The sequence below is a fragment of the Prionailurus bengalensis genome, chromosome A1, assembly GCF_016509475.1.
Source record: "Prionailurus bengalensis isolate Pbe53 chromosome A1, Fcat_Pben_1.1_paternal_pri, whole genome shotgun sequence".
NCBI classification, from domain to species: domain Eukaryota; kingdom Metazoa; phylum Chordata; class Mammalia; order Carnivora; family Felidae; genus Prionailurus; species Prionailurus bengalensis.
In genome coordinates this window covers 237,777-256,233 of record NC_057343.1, presented here as the reverse complement: position 1 = coordinate 256,233, position 18,457 = coordinate 237,777, and the positions used below count along the sequence as shown (strand labels likewise).

The following is an 18,457-nucleotide window of genomic DNA, read 5'->3' as shown; positions in this document are numbered from 1 at the left end:
AAGGTTAAAGAGAGTCAGGACTTCAGCAAGATTGGGCTGAGGGTCTGGGTAGCCAGGTGAACAGTGCTTCCCAGAGGGCACCTGTACTTCCTGTGTGTGTGTGTGTGTGTGTGTGTGTGTGACTAATACAACCTGTAATTGTGGGGACAACAGGCCAAGTTCTTTGAACTTGAAATGTTGTAAATATTCTGGGGTAAGAGGTCACTCATTTGAAAGGGGTACATATACCTTTCACAACATAGTCACAAGAAGAACAAAGGTAGGGGTGTCTGGGTGGCTCAGTTGGTTAAGCGTCTGACTCTTGATTTCAGCTCAGGTCATGATCTCATGGTTCATGAGATTGAGCCCTGCATTGGGCTCTGTGCTGACAGTGTGGAGCCTGCTTGGGATCCTCACTCCCATTCTCTCTGCCCCTCCCCTGCTTGTGCTCATTCTTTTTCTCTCTCTCAAAATAAATAAACATTAAATATATATATGAAAGGAAGAACAAATGTATGCATTAACTGTGGATCAAATACTTGCAAAGGTAACATACAACTCCTAAAATTTTCAGGAAGATTTTCCCCAAATTTATGTAAGACATGGCAAAGATTATGAACTTTTGTGGATACATGCTTGTCTGCCAGGCTGCCTGGAGACAACACATGTATGTTTGTATGCATTTGTGTGTGTGAATTTGCATGTGTCTGCATACACTGTGTGTGCATCTGTACATGTGTGCACACATGTGAGTTTGTATGTGTGCACTGTGAGCCTGTGTATGTACACTTGTGCATGAGTGTATATATTCACATGTGCATGCAAACGTTTGGGTGACCATGGGCTAATTCACAGTGTGTTCAGGGTGACTGGACTCAGACTTGAGGAGAGTGAACTCATGGTCACTGGGACATTGCCTTCTGATCTTCAGATTCCACTTCCTGCACCCAACACCACCACAGAACCCTTCTCCATGTGGTGCTCAGGAAGCTGCTCCCAGATTGTTGGCCCAGACCTGGCACAGGTTATGACATCTGTTTGCCATCATCCTGATCCAGGTGCTCACCCTGGGACCACAGGCTGAGTGTAAGAAAGAGGCAAGACATTGAGCATGGGTGCATCATGCTGAAGAGAAGAAAAGAAATGGGGGGGGCGGTCAGGATGGGCATGGGGTAGGAGTGAGGGGAGGATGGAAGTTGTGCAGGTGCTCTTCCCCATTGGCACTCCTAGTGCAATGGCATGCAGTAGGCACTCCACGGAGTTTGAATGAATGGAAGGAAGGAAGGAAGGAAGGAAGGAAAGAAGGAAGGAAGATGAGCATTTCGGGGAGAAAGATAAAGGCCTGGGATGCATGGGGACTTGAGGGTTCCTGGGCATACCGGCTGGGCAGTAGGCATGTGCTGGGCAGAGCCTGGGCATTCTGGTGCCGGGATGCGGGCAGTGAAAGCCAGGTGGGCACAGGAGGCAGGAGTCTGAACCTAGGGATGGCTGGTACTCCCCTTGGTGGCACAGGACAGGCCAAGCAGACCCTGGTTGGCAGAAGTGACCCTGGGCATTGGACACAAAATGGCACCTCTGAGAGCCAGGTTGGGTATGGCTGAGTGCTCAGGGGCTCAGGAAGGTCATGGAGTTATCCTTCATTCTAGGTGGTTCAGGTCATGGTGACTGGAGTGCAGGAAGCCAGGAGGCTGGGTGGGCCAGTTGGAGAAGGAACTGGGGCCTGGGAGATGGGAGTGTTGAGGTCCCTCCTACAAGGCACCAAGAGCTGGCCTAAGGCCCACAGTTGGAGGGCTCCAGCCTGAATCCTGGGTGGGGACCCCTGGTTTCCCAAGCCTTGGGGACTGGGCTCCCTTCTGCAGCTCCTGGGGAAGTACCTGAGGACAGAGGACGGCCATGGGGCTGGAGGTCCTGAGGTCCCAGGGGCATTCAGAGCCAGCCACACAGGAGCTGATAGGAGAGCTAAGGCCCAGGCCAGGGCAGAAGGAGCCAGCTGGGCAGGGCCTGCAGCTCCCCTCGGAGGTGCCACCTGGATAAGGAGGTTGAACTTCATGGGCTCTGTCCCCATGCTGGAATATCAAGTCCTGAAGACAGGACATTTTCCCTGCTTGGCTTGCTGCCACATCCCAGTGCCTAGCACAATATGTGTTGGATGAAGTAGCCACTGATCAAAGCCTCGCTTAGGGCATCTCTGCCTTGGTTGGCCAAAAGAACAACCCTGCATTTTGCAGACAAAGCCCTGCATTGGGCATGGTCTAAAGGGTGGAGGAGTGGACCTTGTCCTGGGTGGGAAGCCCTAACATCCACACTTAGGCACAGGCCTGTCTCCCAGCCTCATGTCCACCCTAGTGGGAGCCCCAGAAACCCTGACAAACAGATGCTTCTCTTGTGCTGTTTGTGTCTATGGTGCTAACACTGGGATTTTGAAGAAGGAGGGGCCCGCAGCTGGGAGGGGGTGGGAAAGTACAAGTCAGATGCTCACCTGGGCTCCTCCTTGTTGTCCCCATCGGGCAGGGCACAGGGTACAGAGTCCCCTGGGGGCAGTAGTGGCCTCGGGGACAGGGTCCATTGAGGGGGAAGGCAGAGTTTCTCTGGGGAGTGGGGCTGGAAGCTCCCCCCTCACAGTAGTAACCAGCTGAGCAGGGTCCTTGGATACAGAAAGACTAGAATTTTAGGGCAGCATCAGAAGTCTTACCAGCTGCCTGTGCTGTGGAAGTCCCTTTTCTTGCCTCCTCCCTGGTCCCTGCCTGCTATCCCAAACCCCAGAGAATCATGGAAATTAAAGCAAGAGGAAGGAAAAGTCAGGGAAACAAGGGATTACTGAGCACCTATGGTGTCCATGGCCCTGAGCTGGTGGCTTCCACTTGGAATCTAGGGTGAGGTGTAGCTATAGGAGATGACAGCTGTGGGCACTTATTGTGCACCAGGCACTGTTCTGAGCTCCTGTTTGTAGGGACCACACTCCCCATAGCAACTGTGGAAGGTGGGTACAGTTATCACCCCATTTTACAGGGGAGGAGACAGAGGTCAGAGGGGTTAAGTGACTTGTCCAAGGTCACACCTGCACTAAGTTCAGAGCTAGAATGAGAACCTGCTCTTGGCCACAAGGCTGAGGACTTTTGGGGGAGAGAGGGAGGAGCAGGGCCCAAGGGAGGAAGTGGCAGGAGGTCACAGCGAGGTAGGCAGCCAGACCCAGACGTATGCTGTGGCCCTGCCAAGAAGTGCACTGCAGGCAGTTCTGCAGTGGGGCTGGGACATAGCTCTTCTGGGTCGCTGGTACTTACCCTCAGTCTGCCCGTTGCCCTCACCAGGGCAGTATCTTCCTGCAGGGCAGGGCTGACAGGCCCTGGGGGAGAGAGCACCTTCCCGTAGGTTCAGGGTTCCCTCCGGGCAGGGAAGAGCAGAGGGTGTCCCTCCTGGGCAATAGTGACCTGTGGGGAAGATATGAGTAAGTGGACACCAAGTGTCCCAACCCCATAGCTACTCCCTGGGCCTTACAACCTCATCATTTATGGCAGAGAAGTGAGGGAAGCCCTGAGAGGGATGCAGAGAGCACAGCTGAAGGACAGGGAAGAGGACGCTGGCCTAGGTGGTGGGGGAAGACGGGGAGGGTTAGAATCCAGGCTAGGAGGGTGGGGGCTTTAAGGGGTCTGTGTAGGCAGCAGAGGTGTGCCTGTGTGCATGTGTGTGGGCATGCATGTGCATGTGTGCGTGGGGACGTCAGCACTGAGGTTTCTGGAGTCATTACATAGTAAGAATGAGTAATAGGTCTGGTCTGGCTTGATAGGCCTGGGAGAGAGAGTTTCTTGTGTTAGAGAAAGTGGGGTCATGTGCACCTCAAACAACCCCCCAGTATTCCCACTCAAGAAATAGCTGCCCTAGAAGCATTCCAACAGGCAACCTGGTTAAGAGTCTCACAAGAGACATGCTGTAGTCTTCTCTGGGGGCATTTACTCAACTCTTTCAGGGTGGGGTTCTCAAAATCCTCTGGTTTCACTCTGCAGACAGGTGGTGGCTGTCCAAGGACAGCAGCACCTTAGGATCAGGATGGGACTGACCAGAATTTCCAGCCTCTCAGATCTGTGTTCCTCCCTCCATAGAATATGCACACTTACCTTCTGGGCACCCTGGAAACCTGCGGTGATAGGGAGGTATGAATATATGAGGCTGGTCACAGACTGTGTGAGGGAGGCCCTGGCAGTCCTCAGCAACCTTCACCTTGTGTCCTCCTTATGCAGCATAATTAGCCCCATCTTATAAGTCAGAGACTGTTCTGGCAGTCTCTGACTGCCAGGGAGGGCTGAGGTTTTGCCATTGAGCATTCAGTGCCAGGACAGAGTCAAGCTTTGGGAGCCGGGGGCGCCAACTACAGTGAACCCTGAGGTGCGCTGTCCATTGCAGTCATGTCCAATGTCGCTCTACCCCTGAGAGTGATGGAAGAGGCTGATCTGAGGGCATTCGTTACCTTTGGGGCAGGTGGTGGGCTCCACGGTAGCAACATTTTGGCAGTAGGTGCCTCCTGGGCAAGGCAGGCAGGTGTCAGCCCCAGGCAATGGGCTGAAGGTGCCAGGTTCACAGGGCTGCTCACTGTGAGCCCCTGAGGGACAGTGGAAGCCAGGAGGACATCTGTATCCGTGGGTTCCATCAGAAGGTGAGGGCACAGCACTGCCTCCCAGGCAGATATACCTGAGGAAATGAAGAATTGTGGCTGAACCATTTCTAGCATGATGATGGGGTCCTGGCCAAGCAAAAGGTGAGAGAAAGGGGTAGCCTTTGGAGCCCCAGGCTATCAGAGTTGTGCTGAGGACAAGCTCAGTATGGCCACAGCCAAGTGTCATCCCTGGGATGGAAGGAGGTCCTCTGGTCCTCAACTCTAAAACATGTCTCTGCCCCTGTGATAGGAAACTATACAGTAGGGGCTCAGGCACAGTTCTGGGAAGGGTCAGACATTTTCCAGGATAAACATGGCTTCCCTCTCCAAGATTTTTCTGTCCTGTGAACCGATGGAACAGGACTTCCTTCTTACTGGTGGCCAGTCTCCAGCCCTTTCAACAGTGAGGAGAAAATGTACCTGTCAGGAATCTCAGACACAGGTTGGCCATTGGCCAATGAGGAAAAGACCAAGGCCTGGTAGTGGAGGGTGTGGAGGCTGCCCTGAGACTTAGTGGGACCATAGGGCTGTCCTGGAACACTGGCATTCCTTGGATCTTGGAAGGTCAGTGCTGGGAGGGTGGGATCAGTTCAGTCCTATATCAAAGGGACAACACATCAGAGGCCTACATCCTAGGCGACAGTTACCCTGGCTCAGGCTCCTTACAGGGACTGGGGAGAGACCATGGGATCTGTAACTTGGGGCCCTATCAGGCCTGACCTAGGGACCCTCCTTCTTCTTTGCACCTGAGGAGTTCAGGGTCAGGGCCCCCTCACCCTGCATCGCAGAGTTCTGCCTCTGGGACATGGGAGAGCCCAGGGTTGCTGCAGTAGTGCCCTGGAGGACATGGCTGGCACTGGTCCTCGCTGGCCAGGCCTGGGGCAGAGGAGTAAGACCCAGGCAGGCATGGCATTGGGGAGCCTGTTCCCCTGGGGCAGAAGAAGCCAGGAGGGCAGATATCATTCCCAGAAAGTCCTGGGGCCTCCACCTGTCAGTCAGAGAGAAGGAAGAAAGGCCTTTATATTAGACCTGTGGTCTCAGGTTGCAAACACCTCTGCTGGCACCTGGGGGTGGGGAGACCTCAAATAAGAGCATTACATGCAAAATCATCCCATTACTATGTGCTTCCAACTGTGTCAGTCAAAGGCCTATGGAGGATGAACTAGGAGGTCTGGGAAGTGTCTCTTACTTCCTAAATATAGTATTGACCTCCTCCCCCTCTCTTCCTCATTCCCTGACCTTGTCTCTTCTCTGTGGCATCAATGTAGGATTGGGGCAGTCTATGTTCTAAAATGGAAGTTAGGGCAAGGAGCAGGTATGTCCAAGGTCACAACACAAGTCAGTAGCAAAATGAGAATCAGAGACAATCAGCTAACACACCAATACACATCTGTCCATCTGTCTGTCCAACATGAGTCCATGAGTCCATCCACACAACTGATTCTCCACTACCCTGCTCTGCACTATAATGATCTAATATACTGATGGTCACCTTCTCACCATGTGGCTTTGAGAACATCCATTACTCCACATGCTTCTCCGTTTCTTCATGTCTAAAGTGGGGTAACCCTGGGGTTTCCCACAGGGCTATTGCGAGGACTGCTGAGTCAATGTGCATGTGACACATGAACATTGCCCAGTACCAACTAAAGGCTCTATTTATGTTACTGCTATTATTGTCACATGCCATCAAACCCAAGATGTCACACAAGAAGGCAAATGCTTTAAAAGAAAAAAAGTCACTGTTCAGGGTGGACTCAAGACACATGTCTGGGGGCACGTGCCTAGTGTTACATACCTTGTGTTTGAGGGGGGTGGGAGACACCGCACCTCCTGTGCAGTAGTGGGCTGAGTGGCAGAGTCCTGATGGCTGGGACAGCCCTTCTGATGAGCAGAACATCCCTATAAGAAGCAGACCCAAGGGGCAGGTGACAGAAGGACCCCTCCCACCTCCCTCTGGCTCTGGCACCAGCCCTGCCTCTCTTAGGCTATGCCCCACATGCTCCTCCCCTCCCCAGGCTCTCAGACTAGCACAGGGTGTTGGCATGATGGCCAGGCAGAGTCACGAGTGAGGGGCAGAATGAGCTAGAGACACATGGAGCTGCCTTGCCCAGGGCAGTGCTTTTTTCCAGCCATACCTGGTCTCTGAAGAAAACATGGGGGTTGGTCTCACCCTGAGCCCTAGAGGTACATGTGGGGTAGGCTGGAGCACAGGCTATGAAGAGGCCTGGAGAATCCAAAGGATGGTGGGGACTGTGGGCCTACAGGAGATCAATGGGGCTCTGACCCATGCTTGGACTTGACTTTGCTTACCTTGACCCAGCTGTTAGGCATATAAGGGGCTGCCATGGGCAATATGGGCACAGGGGACCAAGGCACATTCCCTAATGGATTTGTTTGCCTGCCCTCCTTCTACTTTTCCTTATTCTCTCCTCAGCCCTTTAGGCTTTCTAATGGCTCATTGTCCAGAGTCCACAAACCTGCTGGGCACAGCTCACAGTCCAGTTCTGCACTGGCCCCTCGCCTGGGCCCGAATGTCCCCCGAGGGCATGGGTGGGCAGTGGCTGAGTGGGAGCCAGGGGGACAGAAGTAGCCCTGGAGGCACAGGCTGGGGCCACCGGCTGTGAGACCTAGGGTGCAATGGCAGGGTCAGCCTGAGCTTGCAGTAAGAGCCCTACCTTCTGAGCATCCTGGTCAGAGACTTGGGACCCCCTCCCCCCAGCTCCAAGGCTGCCCTGGCCCAGCCCCTCAGTCAAGGTGCTTTATTTTTTGTCTAATTCCCGGGCATATTGGGTGGGAGAGGAACCCTCAACGGCTGTCCATCTGTCATCGTGGCAGAAGGTGTATTGCCCAAGAAACCTCTGTAGCCTTGTGAGATCTCTAGCCTTGAGGCTGACTCTTGAGCATAAAACTCCGTTTCTCTATAAGGTGGCACTTGCCCATGCTGGGCACACTAGGTCCGCTACACATGCAGTGGTCTGAAGACTCCACTTCTTTGCTCCTGGGCTCTGCTGGGTCAGTAGCCACCTGTGTATCTCTAAATAGGAACAAGACCATATCATGATCTTGAGTGTGGACACCGAGTCAGGCCACAGCCAACTAGATCCTAGGGTCCTAGACCTCAGATTTTTCTGTCCTGCATGTAGTGCCTACCATCCTGAGCTGGGCACTGGACATCCTGGTGAGTCACCATGCAATCCCTCCTCCCAGCTTAAGTCCCTAACTTGTCTTTACCTCATACCTGGACTGTTTCAGGGTCCCCTTCCCTCCGCTTTGCTGCCAGTTGTCATAGGCTGCATGTGGATCATAACACTATGACTATGACAACCAAGATTCTGGCATAAGAACTCCTGAGATACATTCTAAAGCCAAACCTAAATGAATGCATAAGGAAGGATACCAGGGGTCTCTTGTACGGAGCCAATTTACTGTGCCACCTCAGGTTAGTCCCTCTCCTCTCTCTTGAACAAGGGAGGGGACCTCCTGCTCATCAGGCATCACTCCTACAGGGGCTCAAACTACTGGAACCTTGCCCTGGGACCCAGCACCATATGGGGACCTTGTGTTCATCAGCTCACCTGTGCCTGATGCTTCACAGTAGAATCCTGCAGGGCAGGGCTCACAAGACCCCTTGGCCTCCTGGGGCTGGAATGTTCCATTCTCACAGGCCCTTGGCTGGGGAGATCCCTCTGGACAGTAGAAGCCACGGGGACACCGGAAAGATGTAGGGGTAGCTGAGGTCTGGCCAGGAGGACAGTAATAACCTGCTGAGCATGGCCCATCTGGGAAGGGTTTCCCGGATCCTATGGAGAGGGGGTGGAGGTAGGCTGAGTCTATGACAGTGAGCCTGGCTTCAAATGAGAAGGAAAGGGAAAAAAGGGACCTGGAAGAGTGCCTGGAACTGTGCCTAAGCTGGGAAGTGTGGTGTGTCCTGAAGTTCAAGGTACCAGGCTTTGCAGCCAGACTCTGCATCCCCTCCCAGCCCTGCTGCTCACTCCCTGTGCAGGAGGCCACTTTCAACTCAGGTTTGTCATCTGTAAAATGGCATCTCTATTGTGACGATAAATGAGCTTAAAAGGCCTGTCTGGTCACATGCCATAGGATCATATAGAGCCAAAATGAATGAGTGCTCACTTAGGACCCTAGAAATACAGGCCCTGCTGTGGTAGTTGGAGATGTGCAGGGCTTTGCCACCCTGGCTGCAGGTGATGGGCCAATGCCTCACACCCCTAGTCTTACTCTGGTGTGACACACCCATGCTCCTTTGGGGATCCCCAGGGGACCATCTGTGGGAATCCACACCTCCCTTCTTCTGCTTCTTAGTACCGTGCACTATTCTGTTTACTGCCCTACTGTATCTAGTTCTAGATGATCTATACATAAATGGAGTAGTCAGCTAAAACTGACAAATGCACACCATACTGTCTTCCTCCTCTGTGCAACATGGATACTGCTATGTCTACTCTCTCATCCTCAGGCTCAGTCCTGGCAGGGTCTCCCTGAAGTCCTGCCCCCTGCTGCTCTGGACGGAAACCCCTGACTCCTGAACAGGGCCATTACCTTCAAAGCCCATAGCAAGCACTCCATGAAGCCTCCACCCCTGTGGGATCGATGTCCCTCTCCTGCCCAGGACATCCAGAACATCTTGTCTGCCAGAAATCAGCATGCTTGGGCTGTAACATTCATGTTCTTGTCTCTTTCCATCCCTTCCCCACTGTGAATTCTTAGGGGTCAGAACCAGGTCGCCTTTGCCTTCCTATCCCATACCCATGTTCAGGCCTCAGGTAGCATCCCCTATATAGGGCCACAGGTCATATGTGATGGGAGGGGACCTAGGATGTCACCTTCAGACAGGTTAAGTGCCTCTGGGACAAATGGATCACAAAAGGACCCCTCAGAATCTCAGAGAGATGGCTCTTGTCACCTGAATCTGAACAGAATTGTCCTGCAGGACAAGGTCTACAATCCGTAGCACTGCGTGCACCAGGCCACTCTCGGAAGGTTCCCCTTGGACATGGGTGCTGGGTGGGGGTCCAGGTACCCAAAGGGCAATAGTAGCCAGCAGGACAGTCCATTGGCCAAATAGGCCTGGCGCCTGGCCTCTGAATCCCAAAGGAACAGAACCTGCGGAAACAGCCAGTAGGTGGTCAAGAATGAAGGAGTCAGGGCTTTCTACATCCCTAGGTTTTCTAGGCATTGAGGATCCTCTAGAGGAAGAAAGCTCCTGGAGCATGATGGATTTGGGCAGAAGTGAACCCCCCCAGGACCATCTGAGGTCAGAGGAAATGAGCATCAAAGAGGACAATGGCCTCCTGTCCTATGAGTCTTGTATACAAAGTCTGCAGCCCTCCAAAGCCCCTGCATTGGCGTTAGGGCTTTATTTACACTGGGTTCTGCAAGGTAAGGGTGCATGCAGTGCCCATGGTCACTGGTCCCTGAAACATGTATGAACCCCTCTACTCTCAGAGAGGGCAGGAAAGGTCAGGTGTCAACCAGATAAAGGAGGAACCCTAGTCCCGGCAACAGCTCCTCACTTTCCAGCAGGGCATGTCTTGCAGAGACTCTGTCCAGGTTCATCCTGATACTGCCCTGGGGGGCAGAGCTGGGGCTCCAGGCTGCCTGGGGGGCATGAGTGCCCAGTGGGGCAGAGAGTGCCTAGAAAAGCCATGGGAGACAATCATTCCCTCTTGGGAGACTCCACATCTCCTTCCAGCCAGAGCCCAGAATGATTCTTACTCCCTCCATGTGAGTGTGGCTGAGTGGATGGGGCATGTGATTCATGGTACTTATGATGTACGACACTCTCAAGCCTGGCTTCTTATACCTTGGTCCTATATATGCCTAAAGGGGAGGGTCCAGCTGAAAACCAGCCCTGTGTGGAAGGCCTGTAGGAACCTCCTGGTGGTCCCTTGGTGGGAAGGAACCAGGTCTACAGTGACGGGACTGAGAGGGGTAGAAAGACAGTGCTCTCCACAGGATGGGAGTTAGAACTGGGAACCTCACAAGGTACCTGAGGTAGCCCCAGGCTTCCAGGTCAGAGCATCTCTCACTGAAGTTGTTTCCAGGGGTCCTTGTCCTGTCAGATGTTTCTTAAAACATGGGCTCTTTGGACATGTGAGTTTGGGAAATGCTGTGTCAAATGCAGTGTCCTCCAGAGAACAGAGGCCCTAGAAGACAGAACTGTGCAGGCTCTGCCAAGGAGAGCTCTAATGCATCCTTGTCCTAGGGGTCTGACCTTCTCCCTCTTCTCTGCTGGACCCCAGGTAGTACATGAGGGGTGAAGGCCCTTCCTTTGCTCTCACTAGAGTGTCTTATATAGCTCTAGAGTATTTTTATTCCCTCCCCCAAAGCACAGGATTATCCATCTTTGATTGATTTTTTAAAAAGTCTTGTTTCTTCCTTTTCTTATCACTCATCCCAAGTGTCTCCCTTCTCCCTTTCTGTGCTCTGGGTGCATGAGGAGCCTTGCTAACACCTGGTGTCATCAGCTCCTTCCATGGCAGGTTCCAGGTCACAAGGGCCTGTCTCATTGCATTTGGGCCACAGGAGCCTGAGACCACAGGCATGTCTCCTAAGCCAGCCCACTGAGGGTCCCATAACATCCTCCCCCCTTACCCAAATGGTGAGGAGGCTGCACCCTTACCTGGACTATGCCCAGAGACAGAGGCCCTGGGGCAGAACCAGCCTCCTTCGCATGGGGCTTCTGGGAAGCTCAGGCCGGCTCTGGAGCAGAACCAGCCAGCTGGGCACGGCTGGCAGTCCTCCCGTGACATGGCCCCAGGGATGGGCAGGAGAGAGCCTGCAGGTATATACTCCATGACTACCACCAGGGGGCCTCTTTCCCACATGGAGACTCAAGGTGGCGCCTCTCAAACCGAGTGGTGATCCTGCTCTGCCTGCTAGGCCTCACAGACCAGTGGCTGAAGGGCTCCCCAGCCTCCTGGGCTGCCTCATCTCCTGGAGGTCTGAGCCCTGACAGCTGAGGTTCATCTCATCCCCCCATCTGTGCTGCAAGGCATCACTCACTTCTTGTTGTGCCTCTGCCATACACGCTTCCATGTTCAAGTCTCCCCCAGCGAGCCAAGGTCCAAGCTCTTAACCACCTCATTCGTCATTCTACCCCCAAGTCCCATGCTATGTGCATTCAGGATGGACATTGCTCTTTGAGTATAGTTTAGGGGTTTCTTCTGTGCCCTTCCCAAGATGTCTCCCCAAGGCTGGACCCTCATTCCTTCCCCCTTTCAAGGGTCCAGAGCAGACCTGTGCACTGCTGGATACCAACCCCACCCCATCGGTAACTCACCTGGGGGGCATGGAGTGGGCTTGGGGCTACCCTTGGGACAAAAGTGGCCTGGTGGACAGAGGTCTCCTGTGATCCCATCAGTGGGATTTGGGACAGCCGCTGCCTGAGTACAGTGGAACCCTGCACTACAAGGCCCAGACACGGCCACTAGCCCAGGTAGGAGGCAGTAGGAACCTGTAGGAGAGAGGGAAAGACAGGACGCTCAGGCATGGGGAGAAGAGGGATTGGGGTACCTCCACCCCAGCCAGCAAATGTGGGCTGACCTAGTGTGCACCATGGGCTATGGCCAAAGCATCCCCATCTGAGACAGGCCTGAGTCCTGCCCTCACTGGTCAGGGAGGATGTGGCCTAACATGGTAGGATTGGGGATATGTACCTGTCCCCTTACCTGGTTCACAGGGTGTGCAGTCTGACTGCTGGGCACCCCCTCTCTGTGGCTTGTAGGTGCCTCTGGGGCAGGGGAATTGAGAAGCAAAGGATGTGGAGGCAGGGCAGTAATGGCCAGCTGGACACTTGTTTCCCATCACCGAGGAGGTGTTTGCCGGGCAGAAGAAACTACAGAAAAGACAAGTGGGGATGAGGGGGCTCACAGGGCTGGGAAGCCCCAGCTTCGTGACGTGGGGCAGAGATGGCTGCCTGGGCTGGCCTTCCATCACTGGCCTCAGGAGTTATTGCCCACCTGGCGATATCATAGCTCTATTACAGCTAAGGCACAGGGGGCTGGGCGGGGGGTCGGGTGGGACTTAAATGGCTTAAATTGCAGCAAAAAAGACCTGGTTTGAAATTAGGAATGACTCAGTGATACCCAATAAAGAGATCAAGAGTTATAAAGAAAGGTGACTAGAAGGTGTGGAAGTTCTTCAGTGACTTCTTGAAGTCACAGAAAACTCAGGTTGAAAGAGATCTTAGCTAGCATCTGGTCCAGCCACCTTCTGTAGCAGGAATGCAAACTCTGCCCAACTGGACACGTGAGACCCTAGGACGGCCTCTTAGCACTCACCCCTCAGGACAAGACTCACAGTGGCCCTGCGAGGCCAGGCTGTTGTAGGTGCCTGCTGGGCATGGCCTCGGAGTAACAGTGCCTGGGGGGCAAAAGTGCCCTGAAAGGGAAACAGATCCAACAGGTCAGGGCCACAGGAAACCCCATCCTAAGCCCAGTTCCTGCAGAGCCCAGGGGACTGTTGGCCCCTGTCTGAGTGGCAGCCTTGGAGCTTGCTCCCTTCCCATCTCCCTAGGTTCCTCTTCAGACCAGTCCCCAGGGGGTACCTGCAGGGCAAGGGCCACCGGTCCCGTCTTCCAGGGAGCCATTGGGTACGATGGCTCCATGGCGGCAGAAGAAGCCTGTGCTGCAGGGCCCAGAAGGGCTGGTGAGGCCTGCAGAGCCGCAGTAGTGGCCAGGCGGGCACGGGGAGCAGGCAGCCTATGGGAGATGTCCCCACTAAGATGCCAACTCCCAGCTCCGGCCAAGGCAGGGAGGCAGAGACCACACCAGAAGGCCTTAAAGGGGCCTCAGGTCAGAGAACATCTTGTCTTGGTTCACCTTCCTTCATCTACAGCACCCCTGATAGGACCTTGCTCCATTCTGCTTGCACATTCTCCAGGTGGAGCACAAACTCCCTATGATAGTCAAGGCTTAACACTCCAAAACTACTCCATCAGCATGTTGTTCTGCTTGCTTTCTTTTTTTCCTCTTTACTTCCATGTTCTTTTGTAGTTTGACCAATAACAACAGGAGAAGCCTGTTCTTCTGATCTACCTTCAGGGAAGACCTCTCTGCTCGTTTGAGTGAGGAGGACCAAGCACTCTAGAGAGCTGGCATTCCTGGACCTTTTGACAAGCCAGGAATATTTCTCTAACAACAGGAGGGTCTTTGAATGGTGAACTACAAACCACAATTTGGAGTGGCTTGTGAAGAGAGCCAGATATTAAAATTACTTTTGGAACCTAGCAATTAAAATAGAATTTTGTGCATCCCATGGTGGTGTTTTATAAGTTATATATTAATATGTATTATAAGGTAATGTCTCATGTCACTCCTCTGCTCAAACCCTACTTTGGCCTCTATCTCCCTCAGGTAGCAGTCCTCAAGGTGAGCACCAGGTGCTGTATAGCTGGCCTCTCACTCCCTCTCCGACCTCCCTCCTTGTGCTCCCTGCAACCCCCAACATGCACCTGCCACAAGGGGGTTGTGCTGCCTCTGAGGTTCCTAAGTCAGCTTGTACAGTCATTCATGCAGCCAACAAGTACGTGCTGGGAGCCAGCTATGGGCCAGGCACTATTCCAACTATAGAGTAGTGAGCAAAAGACAAAACTCCCTAGCTTTGTGGTGCTTATATTTTGGTGGGGAATATAGAAAATAAACAAGGCCAGTAAGTAAAATGCTAGAGTAAAATGGTAGAGTAAGATATGTGGTAAGGAGGGCCAGGGAAGATCTCCCTGGGAAAACGACTTTCGCGTACAGACCTGAAGGATGGAGGAGACGGCCAGGTGCCCTGTTCTCCAGTCCCCATGACAACCTTGACCTCAAGGTTTGGCTAGATCCAAACAGTGCTCTTCCCATACCGAGCCTCCTCCCAGGCTGGAGTTTCCCTACCTCTGAGCTGAGCTTGATCCGTGTGCTGAAGGTGCCAGGTGGGCAGGGCTGGGGTATGGCTGAACCCCTGGGGCAGTAGTGTCCCTGAGGACATGGGCCAGCCTCCTCTGGAACCAAGAAACAAGTAAGCCTGACCCCTGGGAAGTGGTGAGGAGCAGGTACTCCAAACAACTCCTTCTGCATTGCTGGTATAGGCTCTGGGCCCTGGAATTGGGCTGTGGGTGCCGCACCCCCACTGGTCACACCCTCTGCACCTGGTTATTCCACCATAGCCCCATGCTGCTGTTACAAAAGGGAAGAGATTGGGGAAAACTTGTCCTGACATGGGATGGTGGCATCTGGAAGGGGCTCTTGAAGGAAGCAGGGCATCTGAGGGAGGCAGGGCCTCTCTGGAAGGTTCAAGCCCTGGGGTCTAGGGGTGGACAGACAGCATTTGAGACTGAGGCAGGGTTTCCATCACCCATTCCAGCTCTTACTGTAGAGGCCTTTGCAGACCTTCTCATGCTGATTGGTATTTTAACATTTTTTCCTAGTTTCTGGAGGTGCTTATCTGTGTCTTCTCTCCTCTCCCTCAACCCACATGGGCCCTGCTCCAAGAGGCCTGCCACCAGGGCTGCCTGCTGACTGAAGATGGAAACCAGCTAGTTCTGGGCTGTTGCTGAGTAGACAGGGGTGTTGTAGCTGGAGGATCAGGAGCTGGTGGGATGAGCTGTGCATCAATGTCCTCACCAGAGTCTAGGCCTCCATAAGAATGTGTGACTTTTAGGCCCAAGGGCAGCTGCAGAGTGATACAAAGCTAGACCGGGGTCAGTGGGCCTAAGCACTCAAGTTGGCTACTGACTGTGTGCCCTTAGGCAAAGCAGACCGTTTTTCTGAGCCTCACTTTCCCTTCTGCCAGAGATAGGGATTGGACTGAATCATGGGATTTTGCCCTATGGTCCCTGGATTCCAAAGAAGACTTGAGCCCCAAAAGATCAAAACCACTGGAACAATCCCTCAGCTATACAATGAGAACCACTTGGGAGGATTAACATATTGACCATGCCTGGGATGGGCCCCACCCCCAATATTCAGATTTGATGACCTGGCTCTCCCCCAACCTCAGTATCATTATGTACCAGCTGACTCAAATGCATGGGCTCAGCTGAAGAGTACTTCTCCGTGACCCATAAGGTAAGCTTCCTCAGGTCTGCCCTGGTGTTTGCCCTCAGCCTGGTCTATGTGGGATACAGGAGTTCTTGGGCTGTCCTGCTCAGGAGGGACAGTAGGTAGTGGAGACAAATACCAACTCACTGTTTATGCTGGGCACCCATGTCCTGCCTGCCCTGCCCCCCACGCTCCACCACGAGTGAGAGCCCAGGTAGCCCATGATAGGCACCCAAGGTCTCTTGGAGAGAACAGGCTCATCAGTCTCTTTGGGTTGATGGAATGGATGAAGGGCTCTGAATATGTTCCCTACCTCCCATTTGGGGGGGTTAGAAAATGGGGTAGGGGATCAGTGTCCAACAGGGAGGGCCTGGTACCTTCAGTGTCGGCCTCTGGGTTGGGCCGGGTGGACCCTCTGGAGCAGAAGAAGCCTTCCCAGCACTGTCCACCAGCCTCCGTAGCATTGGCACTTGGGCAGAACCTGCCCCTATCACAGGCTTGACATTCTGGCAGGCTTCTCAGTCCCTGCACAGGGCCATAGGTGCCTGGAGGGCAGGGCTGCCAGTCAAGCCCTGTCCCTTCAGGGCAGTAGAAACCTGGGAAGGGAGATGGGCCAAGATTAGGGACTGAGGAGGCAGGGGATGGGGAGGAAGCTGAGAGAGGGCAGGCTCTGGGCGCTGGGCTGGTGTCCAGCATGGAGGCCCGGCATCTCTGCTGCAGGGCTCCTGCCCAGGAAATAGAAATGCTCTGTAAATCCCGTAGTTACCACCTTGTTATTAGAATGTATAGGCCAGGCCTTTGAGGAAAGTGGAGAAAGGTTGTCAGCTGGGCTATTGGCAGGACACTCACCTCTTGGACACAGCTGAGGCCTCAGCCCTGGAACACAGTAGTGGCCACTGGGACAGATGTAACATTTTGTTGTGTGGGTGCCAGGGGTGTAGGAGCCAGGAGGACACGAAGTGGGGTCAACCATTCCCAGAGGACAGACGTGCCCAGGGGGGCAGGATCTCCCAGAGAGGCCCTCCATGGGGGTGGCAGGGGCAGTTCCTCCAGTGCAGGAAACACTGGAAAAATGTGAGCCAAGCAAAAGGGCCTCAGCCAAGGACAATTGCTGAGGAACATGCAGCCACAGGCAGTGCATGGACATTTAGCATGGGCCTGGGACCCTTCCTAGGCTGTTGCTTCTTGAATTCTGGCATGACTTAACCTCTGCATGTCTGCAGGTGGCCCACAGGCTTCACAGGCCAGTGGGGGTGGCTCCTTCCTGACTGTAGGGATTTCCTCCCCCTTGCTCTCTGGCTGAATCAATCCTGGAATGGAACTACCTCCTTACTTTGTGGACACTGTTCCCTCAAATCTATGTGGGTGTGTTTGCCTACCCTAGGTGGCAAGGTGCTGGCCAGATTGTCAGGTGGCCGCTAGAGCAGAGTCTCCCTCCAGAGCAATCTTGACATCCTTCTGGGGTTTTGTTCCCTTCCTCAGACCAGGTACCAGGTGGGCATTGAGTGGGGACAGGAGCTCCTGCAAAAGTCAGAGTGACAGAGGGAAGAGGCCCCCAGTGGCCCAGAGGGAAACATTGGACTGAGTTAGGCTTCTATCCCTTGGATTTCTCCCTCTGAGCAGACCAGGATGGAAATGCTTCCCCTTCTCAGCTTCTAGGGGGAGGGCAGGGACCAGTTCAGCTTTGGAGTCCTTGAGTAAACTTTATTGAATGAAAGGAAGATTCTTGCCATTCTGCAAGAATGGGGGAGGAATAACCAGGCCTCTCAAAGCATCCTCAGGGCAAAGGAGGAAGGTCAGTTGCTCAAGTGAGGTTTCCTGAGGGCCAGGTTAGAGGAGGGTTCCCAGGGAGGGGAAAGGTGAGGACTGTTGAGCAGAATCAGGAGGGCATGTTGGGGAGAAGGGACCTGTACTCAGCCCTGCACAGCTTAGCACTGCCCTCCACTGAGGGCCATGGCTCATGTGCTGGGAGAAAGGCTCAAAACCTATAGAGACCTGCCTTCAACAGCAGGAGGCTGGAAGGGCCTTGATCTCCTCCCACCCTGCCACCATTGAAGTAGACTTAGAGGTGGTGAGGTACCCTCAAGGCAGTAGTGCCCAGCAGGGCAGAGGAGTCCCCGTGCCCCATCCGTGGGGTCCTTGCTAGTGGCTCCTCCCTTGCACCAGTGCCCTGCAGCACAGTCTCCTAGAAGAAAGGACATCTTGTCAGCTGTTACCACAGTACCCCCTGCTGGAGAACACACCACAAGGCACAGGGCTGCTCATGCTGTCCCCAGACCCTCCCCCACTATGGCCATAGACTATACGTGTCCTGACCCAAAGCCAGCCCAAGCCACCCTGTTCCTCGGATGAGCAGGGTCCTGAATCTCTTCCAGGTTCAGTCAGTGCAAGTTCCCAGGTCAAAGTGGTTGTGGGGTCTGGGCCAGTTTGAGATTTGCCCTCCTTAGAGACTGTCAACTGCCAGGACTAGATTTTCCTTATTGATCAAAACATTTCCAGCCATTTCATAGGGAAGCCACCCAAGCTAATGGGGTGGGGGGGGCAGGGGCTGAGATGTTAAAGGCCCTCTAGAAGAACCCCTGAACCCTGTGCTGACAGCAGACAGCCGGGGGTGGTTCTACTTTGAGGCAGGTATACTGTGATGAAGGGACTCCCAATTCTGGGTGGTAGATCACTGGGAAGTTTTAATGTTTTTATTTTTATTTTTAATTTTTTTAAACGTTTATTTATTTTTGAGAGAGAGAGAGAGAGAGAGAGAGAGCAAGTGGGGGAGGGGCAGACAGAGAGG

At 53.7% G+C, this 18,457-nt stretch overlaps 1 protein-coding gene and 1 long non-coding RNA gene across 5 annotated transcripts; one reads left to right on the top strand and one right to left on the bottom strand.

The window, feature by feature from the left end:
* Positions 1-417: 417 nt before the first annotated feature.
* On the bottom strand, positions 418-18,427 carry LOC122480245 (neurogenic locus notch homolog protein 4-like). 4 transcript variants are annotated; one of them, XM_043574418.1, is made up of 12 exons: positions 17,049-18,427; positions 16,047-16,733; positions 12,319-14,630; positions 11,931-12,104; positions 8,206-8,430; positions 7,108-7,257; positions 6,426-6,529; positions 5,404-5,615; positions 4,442-4,662; positions 3,261-3,407; positions 1,854-2,623; positions 418-1,527 (listed from the first exon to the last, which is right to left on the bottom strand). In XM_043574418.1, the coding sequence occupies exons 3-11, from the start codon at positions 12,581-12,583 to the stop codon at positions 2,322-2,324; spliced, it is 1,800 nt and encodes a 599-aa protein (XP_043430353.1). In that variant the 5' UTR covers positions 12,584-14,630; positions 16,047-16,733; positions 17,049-18,427; the 3' UTR covers positions 418-1,527; positions 1,854-2,321. The 4 variants fall into 4 exon arrangements, with proteins under 4 accessions (XP_043430353.1, XP_043430372.1, XP_043430362.1 ...); XM_043574437.1 differs by lacking the exon at positions 7,108-7,257; XM_043574427.1 differs by lacking the exon at positions 17,049-18,427 and having other exon boundaries at positions 16,047-17,002.
* Positions 7,989-9,312, top strand: LOC122480263. Its single transcript, XR_006296540.1, has 2 exons — positions 7,989-8,069; positions 9,105-9,312. It is a non-coding gene; the product is annotated as an uncharacterized LOC122480263 (long non-coding RNA).
* Positions 18,428-18,457: the final 30 nt, after the last annotated feature.